At 41.7% G+C, this 15,474-nt stretch overlaps 1 protein-coding gene across 3 annotated transcripts in view; it reads left to right on the top strand.

Moving 5' to 3' along the window:
* The window catches only part of PLA2G4F (phospholipase A2 group IVF), a 90,171-nt gene that overhangs the window by 52,403 nt on the left and 22,294 nt on the right, over positions 1 to 15,474 (top strand). For 2 of the 3 annotated variants that reach the window (XM_088463481.1, XM_088463479.1), the window contains 9 exons: positions 1,375 to 1,432; positions 4,796 to 4,962; positions 5,050 to 5,163; positions 5,260 to 5,294; positions 5,721 to 5,856; positions 10,735 to 10,871; positions 10,960 to 11,182; positions 11,603 to 11,717; positions 14,616 to 14,753. In XM_088463481.1, coding sequence (XP_088319607.1) covers positions 1,375 to 1,432; positions 4,796 to 4,962; positions 5,050 to 5,163; positions 5,260 to 5,294; positions 5,721 to 5,856; positions 10,735 to 10,871; positions 10,960 to 11,182; positions 11,603 to 11,717; positions 14,616 to 14,753 — 1,123 coding nt within the window. The remainder of the gene's footprint in view (positions 1 to 1,374; positions 1,433 to 4,795; positions 4,963 to 5,049; positions 5,164 to 5,259; positions 5,295 to 5,720; positions 5,857 to 10,734; positions 10,872 to 10,959; positions 11,183 to 11,602; positions 11,718 to 14,615; positions 14,754 to 15,474) is intronic. The other variant, XM_088463480.1, reaches the window with a different exon arrangement.

Consider the following 15,474-nt stretch of genomic DNA (forward strand, 5'->3'; position numbering starts at 1 on the left):
TTTGCAGTACCACCTTTTTATTTGTTGGAGGAGCTGAAAAGCTCTGCATAAATATAGACAAGTAGGCCAGCACTCCAAATAAAAAAGTTCAACACCCGGGGTGCAGATCCTAAAAACTAAGCAGACCGCTCAGTCTTGAACATATAATCGGATACAGGCAGCACTGCTCGGGTACCCAATAATCCAAGCTTGTTAATCCATTACTGTGCAACATTTCAGATGCAATTATTACATATTTCGTCATTGACTGACGAAATATGTAATAAATTCATCTGAAACGTTGCACAGTAATGGATTAACAAGCTTGGATTATTGAGTACCCGAGCAGTGCTGCCTGTATCTGGTGAGATTTTCTATCATTGGTTTTGTACCCAAGTATTGGAAACCCCCCTTTCAAAATCCTGCGTTTGCCACTGGTGGACCGTTGGTCAGTTGGATGGTTGGAGGAAAGTTGGCCTGATGTATGGCCAGCTTAATCGTCCTCTGTCACTGCTACACATCTGCTGTATCACTTTGGCTCCCTGTGTCTCCAGAAACAAACTTTAAATTGAAAAGAAAACAGCTGCAGATGTACCATAGTATACTCCACATAATAAATAAATAATTATTGAATATGTTTGTGACTACATAATAAGCCTGTCACCCAATAGCTGAAGATAATAGTTGTGTTGTGCCATATTGCATGTCTTGTGCTATGTTGTTACACCATGTGCTATGTTCTCCATGTGACCCTCTACCTCAGGGGTCAGGGAACTTTTTTTACCTTTTACCAAAAAAATATATTTAGATACGCCGACGTTACCCCCTTGATTTGAAAGGAAGGAAATCATATAGTAGAGCCCCCATATAATGCCCCTGTAGTAGTGCCCCCATAGTTATGCCCCTGTAGTAGTGCCCCCATATAATGTCCCTGTAGTGCCGCTTGTACAAAAAAAAACAACACTTACCTTAATCCCCGCTCCTGCATCCGCCGCTGCCCTGTACGCCCGGCTGGTCCTCAGAACTATGGGAGAGACGTCATGACGTCTCTCCCATAGTGCGCATGGAGAGAGCCGGAAGCTGGTGTTCAGAAGAGAACTCCAGCCTCCTGCTAACGCGGCGCTACAGGGAAGGAGCCGGCACCCGCTGGTAATAACATCTCAGCGGTTGTCCGGCTTAGAGCCTCCCTGCGGCACAGCCAGGCATGCATATGAATCATTCTATATTATAGAATGATTCATATGCATGCCCAGCTGTCCGTCCATTACTCCCAGGAATTTCAGTTTTACCCCAGGTGGGGTAATTTACCCCTGTTCCCTGACCACTGCTCTACCTTTATCATGTGAATGCATGATTTATTTAATTAGTGGTGTCTCTTTACTTTCACAAACTCAGGCTCATCCATGTGTATGTATTGAAGGAAGGATCAACAATGGAGAAAATAAGGAGACAGGTAGGAATTTGTGATACACTAATTATGGTTGAAGCATTTTCTTCTAAACTTTTTGTCTAATTTGAGACCAGATTGATGTTCTGAGATACTTTGACCATTAGCATTCTGGGGCATATCCAATTAGACTTGGGGTTTACCCCTCAGTTAACTGACAGCCCGGACCTATTCAATGCGGAGATGGCAGGCTAGCCTGTGGGTGCTGAGTAGGTGGCAGGGTGGCCTGCGGGTGCTGGGGAGGTGGCAGTTGACCATTAGAATGTATAGGTATTTCTTTATTCCACTTACGAATTTGTCAAGTAATGATTAGATAGTTGTTTTTGTTTTTTTTTACAAAATATGTCATTGTCATTTCCTTGGTTGTAAAATATTGGGCCGGTTCCCTTGGGTAATCTGGCTCCTAAGCCATTTTATTTGCCTCCAAGTTCTTCTCCATTAGACTCAATAAGGTACTCTCATGAACGTATTTACTAAAGTGCGGGTTTTAGAGATGCTGCCCATAGCAACCAATCAGATTCTACTTAACATTTATCTATCACCTTCTAATAGATAATATCTAGAATCTGGTTGCTATGGGCAGGGCTGCCATTAGAAATCGTGGGGCCCGGTACTGACAAAGTAGGCAGGGCCCCCCTGGGGGATAGCGCAGAGGTGGGAGGAGCTGTTTATAATGTGGGTGGAGTTACACTGGGGGGTGAGACGTCAATTGGTGAGTAAACTAGTTTAAAAATTCTCAACGTTTGAGGTTGGGAATGGAGGATGGACATGGGGACACAGGGCTGGGAAGCCTGGACTGGGAGGGCACAGAGAAGGCTGGACTGGGGGTGCACAGGGCAGGGAAGGCTGGACCTTAATTGGGGGGGCACAGGGCATGGAAAGCTGGCTGGACTAGAGAAGGGCATGGCAGGGAAAGCTAGGTGTACTAGGGGGGAGGCACAGGGCATGGAATGCTAGCTGGACTAGGGGGGACAGGGCAGAGAAGACTGGCTGGATTAGGGGGGCACAGGGCAGGAAGGATGGCTGGTTTAGGGTGAGCACAGGCCAGGGAAGGCTGGCTTGATTAGGGGGAGCACAGGGAAAGGAAGGCTAGCTTGATTAGGGGGAGCACTGGGGGATGGGGGCACAGGGCAGAGAAGGCTAACTGGAGTAGGGGGTTATGGTAGGGAAGGCAGGCTGCACTAGGTGGAGGGGCATAGGGCAGGGACTCCGATTCCTACCTGGTTTCTTCAGCGGGCTCGGGAGACAGCGGTGCAGATATATAACGGCAGCCAGAAGAAACAGCGCTGCCGGCGGTATTTCAAATATGGCGTTGGCTGCGAACCAATCACAGCTCGCGTACCAACAGCCAATCAGGAGCGGCCCCTGATGGCGGCCCTGGCTATGGGCAGCATTTCCACTTCTAAAAACCCGCATGTAAATATACCCCTAGCACTTAGTTAAGATGTGCAATCTTATTTGTCAAGGCCTCATAGGGTTTATTCTTTGTAATTTATAAATCGAGAACACATTTTGTAGACCTCATTCAGACAATTTGGACTTATATTTTCCTTAATTCTCAATAACTAGATAGCTATTGTAGCTCCTCCAAAAGTCAATCAGAGTAATATTACAGTCTCCTTCAGCATTAATTGCTTGTGTAAAGATGAGAGCATAAGAAGTAGCATTAGTCTTGATCCAGGGGCAAGTTGCGATAGGTAGACGATACTTACATCCTGATGAACATGAGTTGGTGGGTGACCAGGAGCATGGTGAAACACAATTATCATTTAAAAAGTTATACACTCTTATATCTGCAGTAATTTCGCACTTTAGGACTAAAGTAGTTACTGAACCAATCTTCACGCCAGGTTAATGTTGCCCAAACTCGGCAGCTTGTATGGAAATGTACTGAATGTTCTGCTTAATGGGTTCTGGATTGTCTTGGCATTTTATTTCCAGAACATTAATCCAGTACAACAGTAAACACTTGTCCAAAATGTGCATTTTCGGCAAGGATAATAATCTGCATTGGAAGCCTCACCGCACAATGAGCCTGATTCTGAGTCAGATACAGCTCCTTACACGGACGCAAATAACAGTAACAAATTTACGCATTTTTGTGCCTCCCTGTCCGATTCTGAGTCGGATGGATCTTGGCTAGTTCTCTCTTGCCTGGACGGCAACTGGGTGGCAACGCTATGGTCACACTCGAGAGATCTGCCTTGTGTGAGTGTCGTGGGAATGTCGTAGACGTGTAGCTAGATTTCTGTGCTATTAGTTGTATCAGGAGACAAAACGCCTGTTTCTCGACATGGGGCTGGTACAAGAGTCGATGTTGATGCAGACAGTTGCGGCTCTGCACGGAAACACAGTGGGCTGTGCGGCTTCCTGCTTGAAGCCGCATGGATACTCGCTTTAGCAGTACGCATTCTCGCGTTATCGTAAGTAGTAAGGGGCCTATTTATCAACAAGTTTTTTTCATATGCAATGAGTGATAAAACTTGATGTGTATGATAAATGGTGCTCCAGCCAATCAGCTCCTAACTGTCTTGTGTTTGAAAAATGACAGTTGGGAGCTGATTGGCTGGAGCACCATTTATCATACGCATCAAGTTTTATCACTCGTTATGTACAATAAAACGCGATGATAAATAGGCCCCTAAATCTGACTTTGCTTCCATTTCACAATCGGGCCCATTGAGAGAATTTTCACAATTAAACTATCAATGGATACTAAACTAGACTTTCCCATGTTTCACATGCAACTCTTTAAAAAGGCTTAAATACTTTTTTTAATATAGATAATAATAAGACTTTGTATTACGTGTCTCTCTCGCTGTTGTTCCATATATTAGGTGACACTTGAACATAGTTACCAATATATATTATAAAGTTGATGAACATATTCAATTATACCAACCTACTCCCTCACAATGGGGCAGATGTATGAAGCTCTGTGAAATGATAAAGTGGAGAGTGATAAACGACCAACCAATCAGCTTCCAACAATCATGTTACAGGCCGTGTTTGAAAAATGACATTTGGGAGCTGATTGGTTGGTTGTTTATCACTCGCACTTTATCACTTCACAGAGTTTCATACATCTGCCCCAATGGTCTTTACTGTGGAAGTTGTGGAGCCCATTGAACATGCAAAGAATGAAATAGTTTGTCAAGCTACATAGTTTGAATAATAACTTTTGGTTTCAGGTCAATAGTGGTACACTTCCGTGAGCAATCTTCAATGCTGTTATTATTTCTTACCTTTCCAGACATAACTGTACTGTATTATATAATCTTATTTTATAGTCCGTTCTCTCAGTCAAATCTATGCATTGCTTTTGATGAACCCTACCAGTGGTATCATATTTAGTATGTAACTCTTCAGGGAATCTGGTGAAGTTGTCTGTGCCTGGTTCCTATGAGAAGCAAACATGCATCTCCTTAACACCGTCACGCTCCCAGGAAGTCAGCGCTCCGTTTGTATTCCATGCTGACCGTGACATGAGTCCACATATAGATGTTTGCCTGCAGAGAACTTTGCGAGTAGGGCAGGTCAGTGACTACAAAGAACCTCACTAATTCCTACAATGTAATCTGTGAGTCACACACATATTGAGACTTTTTAATGGTTTCTTTAAGGATGATTTGGCTCCTGAGCTCGACAAAAAAAGCCTCTATTTGGGTAAAGGTACCATACCAATTTCATCACTTCCTAGTGGACAGGACATAAACATCAACCTCCCTCTGTCCAAGGTGAGAGGACTTTCAGCATTAGAAAACTATACCAAAAAAGATTCATTTGATCCATATTATATTATGCATAAATATCCATCAATTTTATTTTTACAGGACCAGTTCATCAATATGAGTATGAAAAAAGAGAGGTCAGTTGTATTTTTGAGCAAATGAAATTAGTAAGAAACAGTTACAATATCAATAGTAGTAAAAGGTGGAAGCTCTCCCAAAAATCCAATGAACAAATGTAATTAGATCTCAATAGCGCAAGGGTAAACCTATAAATGGCAAATGATGAATCAGTGGGAGGACAATATTACCCAGTTTACTATAATATTTGTTTTCCTTCTCAATATATTTTTTTCTTTCTCCATATTTCTTGGCTATGGATATTTGAAAAGTTTTCCACTTTCTACTAATTAAAATGCAAGCACTGAATATACTGTTGCTGCCCACGTGACTAATGGTCCTAGACCTCAGCCTCCCTACCTTTTGTATGCTAGTACAGAAGTGAGTTATTTTATTACACTACTGTGGATTTCACCTACTGTCTATTGCTTTGTGTCCACTGTTAGCACTGAGAACCTTGACCTTCGCCTTGGTTTTGAACTATCGAATGGGGAGCAAGACTTTTTGGAAAAGAGGAAGGAAGTTGTTGCACAATCCCTTAAAGAAGCCCTAGATCTGAATAGACTACCTAGTGCTGATAAGGTGGGATGTTATATTGTGTACCGAGAAATCAGAAAATATTATTTATTATTTTAACAGCTGGTTACAGTGTTGGATTAAAGACTGGGTACGCACTTAGCGATTTTTTTTTTAACAATTTGCCCGATTCCGTCAGACCGGAATGACAAATTGTCAAAATCGTTTAGTGTGTACGATCTGTGTCGAGCGGTGCGCACTCCCGTATGGTCTTCGGCTGCATTGTCAGATTGGTCCTACATGCAGCCTAACCTAACGATGCGGCTGATGACCCCATGTAGCGGGATGTGTACCGGCAGCATGGTATGTTGGCCCATCAGCAGGGTGGTGTCGCCTGTCGGATCAAGGGTTACACACATTGTTTACTGTGTACCCAGCTGTACACCTGTTCTCACATTATAGCTACAGTTAATAAATAAAATTAGCTTTTAAATGTGTAACAAGAAGTAAAACATTAAGTTAGCTGTGAGATGCTGTCAGGGCGGCTTCCGGTGGCTTTGCAGGATGTGTCTCAGTTCTGACTTCTGCTCGCAGCCAATGGAGGTGCGAGCAGAAAGCAGCCACTGCAGTTGTTGGTTATAGGCGCAGCAAGAGCCACCTGAGGCAACTCGCAGCTAATTGAAACTCGCCCTAAATATCTACAAAATGTATGAAAGTAAAATAACTCAGCACTGCAAAGGAATTGTTTATTATGTAGCAATTGAAATTTAGATGTTGTGGTATTGATAATGCAAATAAATGGAGCTTAATCGTTTTTATAATCAAGCCTACTTCAACTACTGCATTTTGGTATAAACCTAGATGACCGTGCTCAGATTGTGGCTGCTTCTACGTTTTTGGACCATAGTTCTCATTTTCTGTTAATATTCGTTACATATTTACAGCTGACAGGCTTGTCTCTTATCTTAGCCAAGTATATACTGTGCATAGAAATGACTGATTAGGTGTAAACAAGCAGGTTTTATATTATCACACTTTCATGTAATGCTCTCGCTAACACCGACCAGCGTACAGATTTAATAATATGTAACTGTAAAGCCAGAGCTATTTAACTAAATGCTAATGACAAAACAATATTATAAAAGCTCCAGAAGGGCAACTGTAATTCACTTTACAAAGACAGAAAAATGGCACAAGCCGAGGCGCAGCATGAAGCCATGGCACCTGGTGTACCGATTATTTCCTTCTCACCATGTGCTGACATTCGCTACCAAAATGGACAGAGAGCTTGATGTCTTTTATTATTTTAAGGCAAGAAATGCAGTTTATATTTATCATGGCCTGTCTCTTTGTGGTGATAGGGCAAAAACCCTTCTGGCCTCAATGCAGCAAAACATGTTACTGGGGCAGCTCAGCATTACTTATTGGCTTCGGTGACCATGACCAAAAGCAGTATGGGCTAACTTACTACAGACTTTTATTTTGGCTTTCATTTCAATTAAAGAGTAAAAATTGATTAAAAAAAAAAGAAAAGATAACTTGTTTTTAAAAGTTATAAAAAATAAACTTTATGCATTTAAATTATGGTTTTAAATTGTTAAATGATGTTTCTGTTAACAGCATAAGCATTGCAGTGGTAGGAATAATACTACAATACTTCTACAGCTCAGGGAGGCCTCCATTGGTGAAAGTAGGTGCATCTTACACCAGTGGCAATAGCAGGGTTAAGAGGCAGACATTATTAAAACCAGTAGAGTATTCATGCCTGCCATCCTTAGGTTCTTCACGGTCACTACTGATCGGCAGCCGGCAGAAGAGGAGGGGGAAGCTAGGGGGGTAAAGAGGACAACCGTGGAAGAAGGGGAATGCGTGGAAAGATTTAGGGCAAGAATAAAAGTGGGGTGAGAGGGGCACAGAGGAAAGTGGGTGGTGTGGGCAAATGGTAGGATAAGGTAGGTTTGATAGGGTTAAAAGAAGATGCACACAAAGGGGGAATGTGAAAGGACAAACATTGCACATCCATGGTGGTGGGAGGGAGGGTAAGGCAAAAAAGAGATAGGAAGACAGAGATGCACATAATTATATAGAGGCTTTATGTCACAAGTGCACTTCCTTTAAGAGCCTAGAACGTGTAAGCACCAAGTATAGAAAGTGGCAAGCTCATTTTTGTAAAATCAACGATCTGGAAAAGCCCTTCTAGAAATTCTGTGTTTGTCTCTGAAATGGGCGGCAAATTCTTTCAACTATTTAGATATCTGTTTTCCAGTTTGTCAGTCGCAATTGTATAGACTCCACCTCCTGCACTGCTTGAAAACACTTTAGGTCATATTCAATAATTGTTTTCAGACATTTTAATTGCAGCCTGAATCACACGTCTTGCATAAGTCTGTGCAACCAAAGAGGCCTTAACCAACCAAATGTCACACAGTGTCACTGCCTTGTTTATGCAGTACTTGTATTCTAGTATTTATACAACCTCTAAATTTGCCTGCTACATATTATATTTAGCTTTATAATGCATTTGTTTGGACTAGCGAGAAAACATTAATCCTGGATGCTTTCTTTTTATTTTTCTGTCCTTTCTCTATAATCCCCAAAATCAGAGGGGATATGTGAGTAGTTATTTTATTAGAAAAAACAGACGCTTTCAAATAAGATTCCTGTTCAAATGAGACTCCTGTTAACAATTTTGTTGTGGCCGCTACTGCAAATTTATGCTAATTATGCAGCCAATGGGCTGTCTACCGAAACGCCCATCGGTTGCTGCTGTAATCCCTGCGGTGCGCAAATAGTCACACCATTGAGTGGACATCGGCTGCACCATCAGACATTATAGCTACCCTATGGTTGCTCAGAACGTCCAACAGTACATGAACGCCAGTGTTACTGTGTCCTCCGACACAGTCCCTGACACTGGCATGCCCACCATCCAGGAACCCCTATTGGAATTGTATGGATCTCCATGAAATTCCGGTCTGTGTCCCCTGGCGGTAACCATCAGGAAAATAAAATTACATTCACAAGCCTGTGTAAAAATGACTGCCTGGTGTAACTTGAAGAAAGAGTGTAGAAACTTTGGCACGGAGTTTTATTATTTCCCAGCCCAATTGCATGTACATTTACAATCATGTTTCCTTTATAAAAAGGGACACTATACCAACAGCACGATAGAAAAAAATTAATTATTAAAAAAAAAAAATAAAAAAAAATATGCGCAGTGCATATTATGCGTCCACTTCTGAATCAGGTCCAGGTTTTTCATTCTTCTAAGCTAGAAGTTTACATGTGTCTGATGTTTTTATGCAACAAAAGGCAGGTGCAATTTGTATTCACTAAACAAAAGACACAATTGCGTGAATATGCAAAACTGCAGCTGGGTCATATATATATATTTAAACCTGCTCTTCTAATTATTTTTTACAATATGATTGTTATACTATACACTAAACTTATGATTGACACACAAACAAAAAAACTGAATGTTAACTAAACATACCAATGTGACTCCCTTTACATTTCTGTCCCCAGTCAAAGAGCTGAAACCTGTAGAATCCACGTGAAAATGTAGGCTTGTTTATCTTCCTGATCCGGTTCCCGGACGAATCGTAACGACATATCGGCCGCCTCGCTGAGTGTGTATAGCCAATATGCGCGCTCCCGTGGTCGCATGTGACATCATCCGGTCGGCCGTTGTGCACGACCAACAGGACAATATCACATGAGGCCAGTTGTAATAAAGGATGGAACGAGGGCTCGTTTTGTTGTTCATTGGATCGCTGAAATGTGTACCCGCAGTACGCCGCCATATCGTCCGATACAGTTTGCATAATGTGTACCCAGCTTTACTGTGAAGTTGTATAAAATATTGCATCTGGTGATGATGGTCATTTCCAGTTGCTGCCAGCTTGCTCCATTGTGCTCACTAAGTATTCATAATTTCTGTCCTTGATCTCACCTTGGTAACTCTTTCCATCATATACAACATAGAGCCAGTCACCAACATTAACTACATCATCTAAAGCAGTGGTTCTCAAACTCGGTCCTCAGGACCCCACACAGTTCACTATTTCCAGGTCACCCAGAAGGTGCACAGGTGTAGCCGTTACTCACTGACATTTTAAAAGATCCACAAGTGAGGCTAATTATTTCACTTGTGATTCTGCTAGGAGACCTGGAAAACATGTACTTTGTGGTCCTGAGGACCGATTTTGAGAACCTGTGATCTACAATCACTGTGACAGTTACATTAAGTTCATCAGTAGAAAGAAATATGAAAATGTCTTGGCATCTGCTGTGATTACAATTTAATTTTCATGTATTGTGTCCTATATTTCATGGAATGATCCATTTATTGCAAGATACAACATCGGTAGCCCAGGTTTAAGTTTTGATTGCAAAACACATATTTCACCTATACACTTACATACATAATATATATTTATTATATGATCTCAAACACTTGGCGGCACTTAAGATGACTTGAAAGAAGTACAGTAGACTCGTATTATGAATCAATGTTTCTGTCCTGACGAAAGTACTAAAGGTTCTGAAACGTTGTTTCATAATGCGAGTCTACTGTACTTCTTTCAAGTCGTCTTGAGTGCCGCCAAGTGTTTGATATTTTTTCCTCCATCGGCTGGTGTGAGGTAATGAGGAGGGCACCGGACGCAGTAACAGTATAAAGCATGAGGGAGTGCTGGCTAAGTGTTTCGTATATGTATGTATGTATATATGTATACAGTATGGATACTTATATACTGTATATGTACTTGTCTACAAACTTGTAAAAATTATAAGACCTTTTAAAATGACACATCCCATAACATTACAATACATAATTGTAATTACATTAAAAAGAATATAGGGTTTGAGTCTCTTTAATAGATACAGTTCATGGGATCCGACACAGCATATATTGTCTAAACATAGTGTTTTTATTACCAGGTCCCTGTGGTGGCAGTGCTGGGTTCTGGAGGTGGAATACGAGCAATGACGTCATTCTATGGTAGCCTACAAGGCTTGCAAGATCTGAACTTACTGGATAGTGTCACATACATATCTGGGGTATCTGGATCAACTTGGTATGATCCAAAAATAATCTAACTGCATACTTAGGTTCTGCAGCACAGTCACTGGGTATTTCCTATACAATGTATAATTCCTCTCTAGGTGCATGTCCACCCTTTATGAAGAACCTAACTGGTCACATGAGGATCTCAAGCATTCAATTAGCAGGATGAGGAAATCAGTTACATCTAGCAAGGCCCATGCCTTCTCAGCAGAGAGGATCAAGTATTGCTCTCAAGAGCTGGTGGCCTTGGAGAGGGATGGGCACAAAGTAAATTTCAGTGACCTCTGGGGCCTTGTGTTGGAATATTTTCTGCATCAGAAGGTACAGAACACATCTGTAATGAGGCAATCACAGTTGTCCTTGTAGAACCATATGATCTATAATGTCTTAACCTTGATGTACAAAGCTTTCAATCTACTTATATAAAGAGCGAAAATGTTGCCCTTGAAATTTCCACAGGATTTTCAGATGATGGCACAAGAAGATTTAAAAAGAATGACCCAACCATGTGGCTAGAGAAGATTCTTAGAAGATATGCAGTTGCTCCAATCATATGTTCTACATCTGGAAATTAATATTCTAAAGAGTTTTGTCCTAAAATTGTATGTTGACTCCCTTTTTTTTTTTTTGCAGGTCAGCTAAATACTACCACATTTATACACTAGTACAGGGTGAACGTGTTTACACAAATACGACACAGTATTAATATATTCATATTGCCTGTCACCCAATGTGTTCTAGGACAATCCAGCTAAACTGTCCGACCAGCAGGAGTGTGTGTGCCGGGGTCAGAACCCTTATCCTATCTATGCCGGAGTCAATGTCAGATTAAACATCAGTGGTGGTGACTTTGCAGGTCTGTTCTGGAAAATGCTTTGTTGTTGTGCAATTTTTTTTCCCTTTGGCAAACAGGAATTAAGGTGCAGAAGGTTTTTTTGGGGCTGAGCACAGAGGCAGAAATTTGTATCATGTTCTGGATGAATTGAATTTAAAAAAAAAAAGTGATTTACAAATACATATTAATCAAATGAATATGTTAATCATTCAGTTAGAAATGGTACACAGACATTCCATACAAGTACACAAGGTATAGAGGGATCTGCTTGTAGAAGCTTGCAATGTATAGAGAAAGGGAACAAGCTAAATAAAATGTGGGGTCTGTATAAAGGACAGATGGGTTGAAAAAAGCAATGTAAAGAACCTGAAATGTGGAGCGATCTGGATCATTTTCTCTGCAAAGCATATAGCAAACTAGAGGATAGTTATGAGGGGAGGTAGTGTACTCCAATGCAGAAACTGGAAATGGCAGTGCTGTCATGTGTGCCAACTTTGTATCCACTTTACAACTAGTAATTGTAGCTTGCGTACCTGGGGGCGGGTACAGAGTTGAAGGCAAGTCCGCAGTAATTGCTTTCTCATTGCGGCCACAGAACTAAAAGCATATACTTGCCTGTATGCTAATTTGCTCATATCTCTGCAGCTGGACTGCTCCACATCCGTATGCTTGGTCTCATAGCCATCATTCCTATTCTTGGTGCAAAAGACACGTCTGAAAATGGTAGAATGTATGCTTCAGCACAACTCACTGTACATAGCCTCAGTGCAGATGCCACATTGCCTCCCAGTTACTCTTTTTCAGCCGCAAGTGGAGATGCTTGGCTCCGGAGAATACGCTATGCATAAACATGCAAGATAGATCTGCAAAACTGACTTTCATTCAACTCCTCACCTATCCCCCTGGGGTATGGAGTCTGGAGTGTGCGATACTGATACCCAGAGTTTATGGTCCCAGGCTCACTCCATTAGTCAGATGCTAAAAAGTGCAGAACACATTAGTAATGGATTCAGGACACATAATGTAGGACGTACAGCACAATATCAGAAGCCATAGACAAGCAGGGTTACTAGCAAGCAAACTTAGTCTGTGACAAAGTTAGGAGAAGTAATTAGTACAGACACAAAAGCTTTACAAAAATCTGCTCACAGTGAACATCAGGCCTAAACACATTTCATAGAGGAAGTCACGTCAACAACCATGCCATGCCCAAAGTCATGAAATGCACCTAGATCTGCACCACTATAAAGGGGTTTATATATCAAGCAGTGAAAAACTTAGTGAAGCAGACCAGTGGAGAAGTTGCCCATGGCAACCAATAAGCTCCAACCTATTAGTTTATAGGCTCTACTTAATAAATGTTACCTCAAAGCTGATTGGTTGCCATGGGCAACTTCTCCATTCCTCCGCCTCACTAAGTTTTTCACTCTGATAAATAAACTAAATCACACACGGAGAAGCTGGCATTCTAAATAGCACTGTTTGGAGCAAAGAGGCTCCAATTGCATTGTAACTTTATTAACTTTGCTTGTGCCTCTCTCTTCTTACTTTTGTCCGATGTCTGTTTACGTTTCTTTCCTTTGTCTACTATGCAAAGCTGAAATTGTTTTTTTTGACAGAATTTGTTTTAATCTTTTTAAAAAAAAACTAAATAGGGAATGCAAAAAAAAATAAAAATTAAGGTATTTCCGAGAGAGGTTTAATTTTTTGGCAATTATTTTTTTTGGCCTATGTATAGCAGATTAATAAACCACAAAAACAGTTGTCTGAATGCATATATTTTATAAAATATATAAACTTAAAAAAACCCCAAAACATCCTGATTTAGGAAGGATCTATTAGATTACTTTTGGTTGAGCCCTTATATGTTTATTTATATTTAAACAGCTCTACTTAACAGAGGATGGTTTTTTAAATCAGTGTACTTATATTTTACATTTATTTCATTAACCTTAATTAAACTTAAATTTAAATGTTTAACCAGCCTTCATCATCAACCCTCCTTTAAGGAGCATACAGTTCTTAACTGCCCTTTTTGTCTATTGATTTTCATATTTTTTTATTTCTAATCATAGAACAGATGAAAGTTCTAAATGACCAAACAAATAATGGCCCTCATTCAGAGCCGTACGCTCTGAGCAGAGCGCACGCTCTGCATGAGGGCCGGGCTCCTTTTTCATGGAGCGTCCTCCTGGACGCTCGTATAGCTGTGGGTCACCACCCACAGGCTATACGAGCGTGCATTTTGATGGCCGCGATGGTCGTGACCATCGCGACCATCGAAATTGCGAGCCGGAGCCTGCGGTTGAGGTTTTCAACCGCAAGCTCCGGCGTGATTTTGGCTCTATCAGAGCCAAAATCACTCCCACTGACATCACTAGTGATGTCAGTGGGCCGGCTTCTGACGGGAGGCGTTCCCGTTGGAACGCCCCCGTCAGGGAGGCACGCCCACCAAAGGGGGCGTGCTGTCAATCAACATTGACAGCACGCCCCCTTTGATCGGACACAACGAGCGAAGGAAAGTCCTTCGCTCGTCGTGTCTGGCGCATGCGCACGACGGAGCTCCCTCCGTCGTGCGCATGCTCAGTGCAGACCATCGACCCACTTGCGAGCGTACAGCCGCTCGCGAGTGGGTCTGAATCAGGCCCAATGTACAGTACACTGCAAAACTGGGCTACCTACCATACAGTGCAGACCAACAAATGCCAAAACATGAGATGCGACATGACATCTTTAAAGCAGATTAATGAATTAAGACAAACAACAGGCAAAGCATACAGCTAAAATAAACTGATTTAATACAATTCATGTTGATGGGATACTCTCACCAGTCTGACAATCATATGGACTGATGGGCATAAGACATTTTGATTTTTTTTCCAATTTGTTCTATCTTTCACTGTTCTGTATCGGTCATAGAATGGTGTGAATTTACTCCCCACGAAGTTGGATTTCGGAAATATGGAGCATTCATTCGCACTGAAGATTTTGGCAGTGAGTTCTTTATGGGACATCTTATCCACAGGAGGAAAGAACCTAAGATCTGTTACCTACAGGGTGAGGGCTGAAAATCTATATGGATGCATATTTGTTAGCACCATAAAAATAAGAAGTTTAGATAGTGATAGATTTGCAGTAGAGAGGGTCTTTCTTATAATAGATCACAATTTAAGTATAGAAACATATTAGATGATGGGCCAGGGCCGTAACTAGGGGTGTGTGACCGGTCCGGCCCCAACCAAAGCACAGGACTCTGTGGGTTACACCATCAACTGCTCCACGGCTCTTGCTTCTGGCTAGCATGGTGCCTGGAACGGCACCATGCAGCCAGGATCGCTTCTACAGTGCTGTCCGGAGCGTCCTGTGGACAGACCAGATGGGCACACTGCAGTCTGTGTTGTCGATCAGGGTGCTCCCCCATGGTGTCGACGCCATGGGTGGAGCCACAGGGAAGTACGTCAGGTGATTGCCGCAGCTGTGGTTCCACCCATGGCGCCTACGCTACAGCAGAGCGAGTGACTCCTGCCCAGTCCTGCTGGAAAATCACACAGCAGCCCTGCCTATACAGTATCTTTTGCTCCTCTACTGCACGTACCTCCTTGCAGCCAGTAATTAACAGTGAAATGTGCCTGTGCTTACATTTTATTTACAAACTACAACAATATCACTGTAATAATTAAATACATTGTTATTTTCTATGAAATATTATTTTTTAATTTTCCTTAAATTACCTTCAATTGTTCGGTTATTAGCCAGATTTTTTTTTCTACAATTTTAG

This window comes from Taudactylus pleione, unplaced genomic scaffold (genome assembly GCF_031769625.1).
Source record: "Taudactylus pleione unplaced genomic scaffold, aTauple2 ptg001381l, whole genome shotgun sequence".
Taxonomy (NCBI): Eukaryota; Metazoa; Chordata; class Amphibia; order Anura; family Myobatrachidae; genus Taudactylus; species Taudactylus pleione.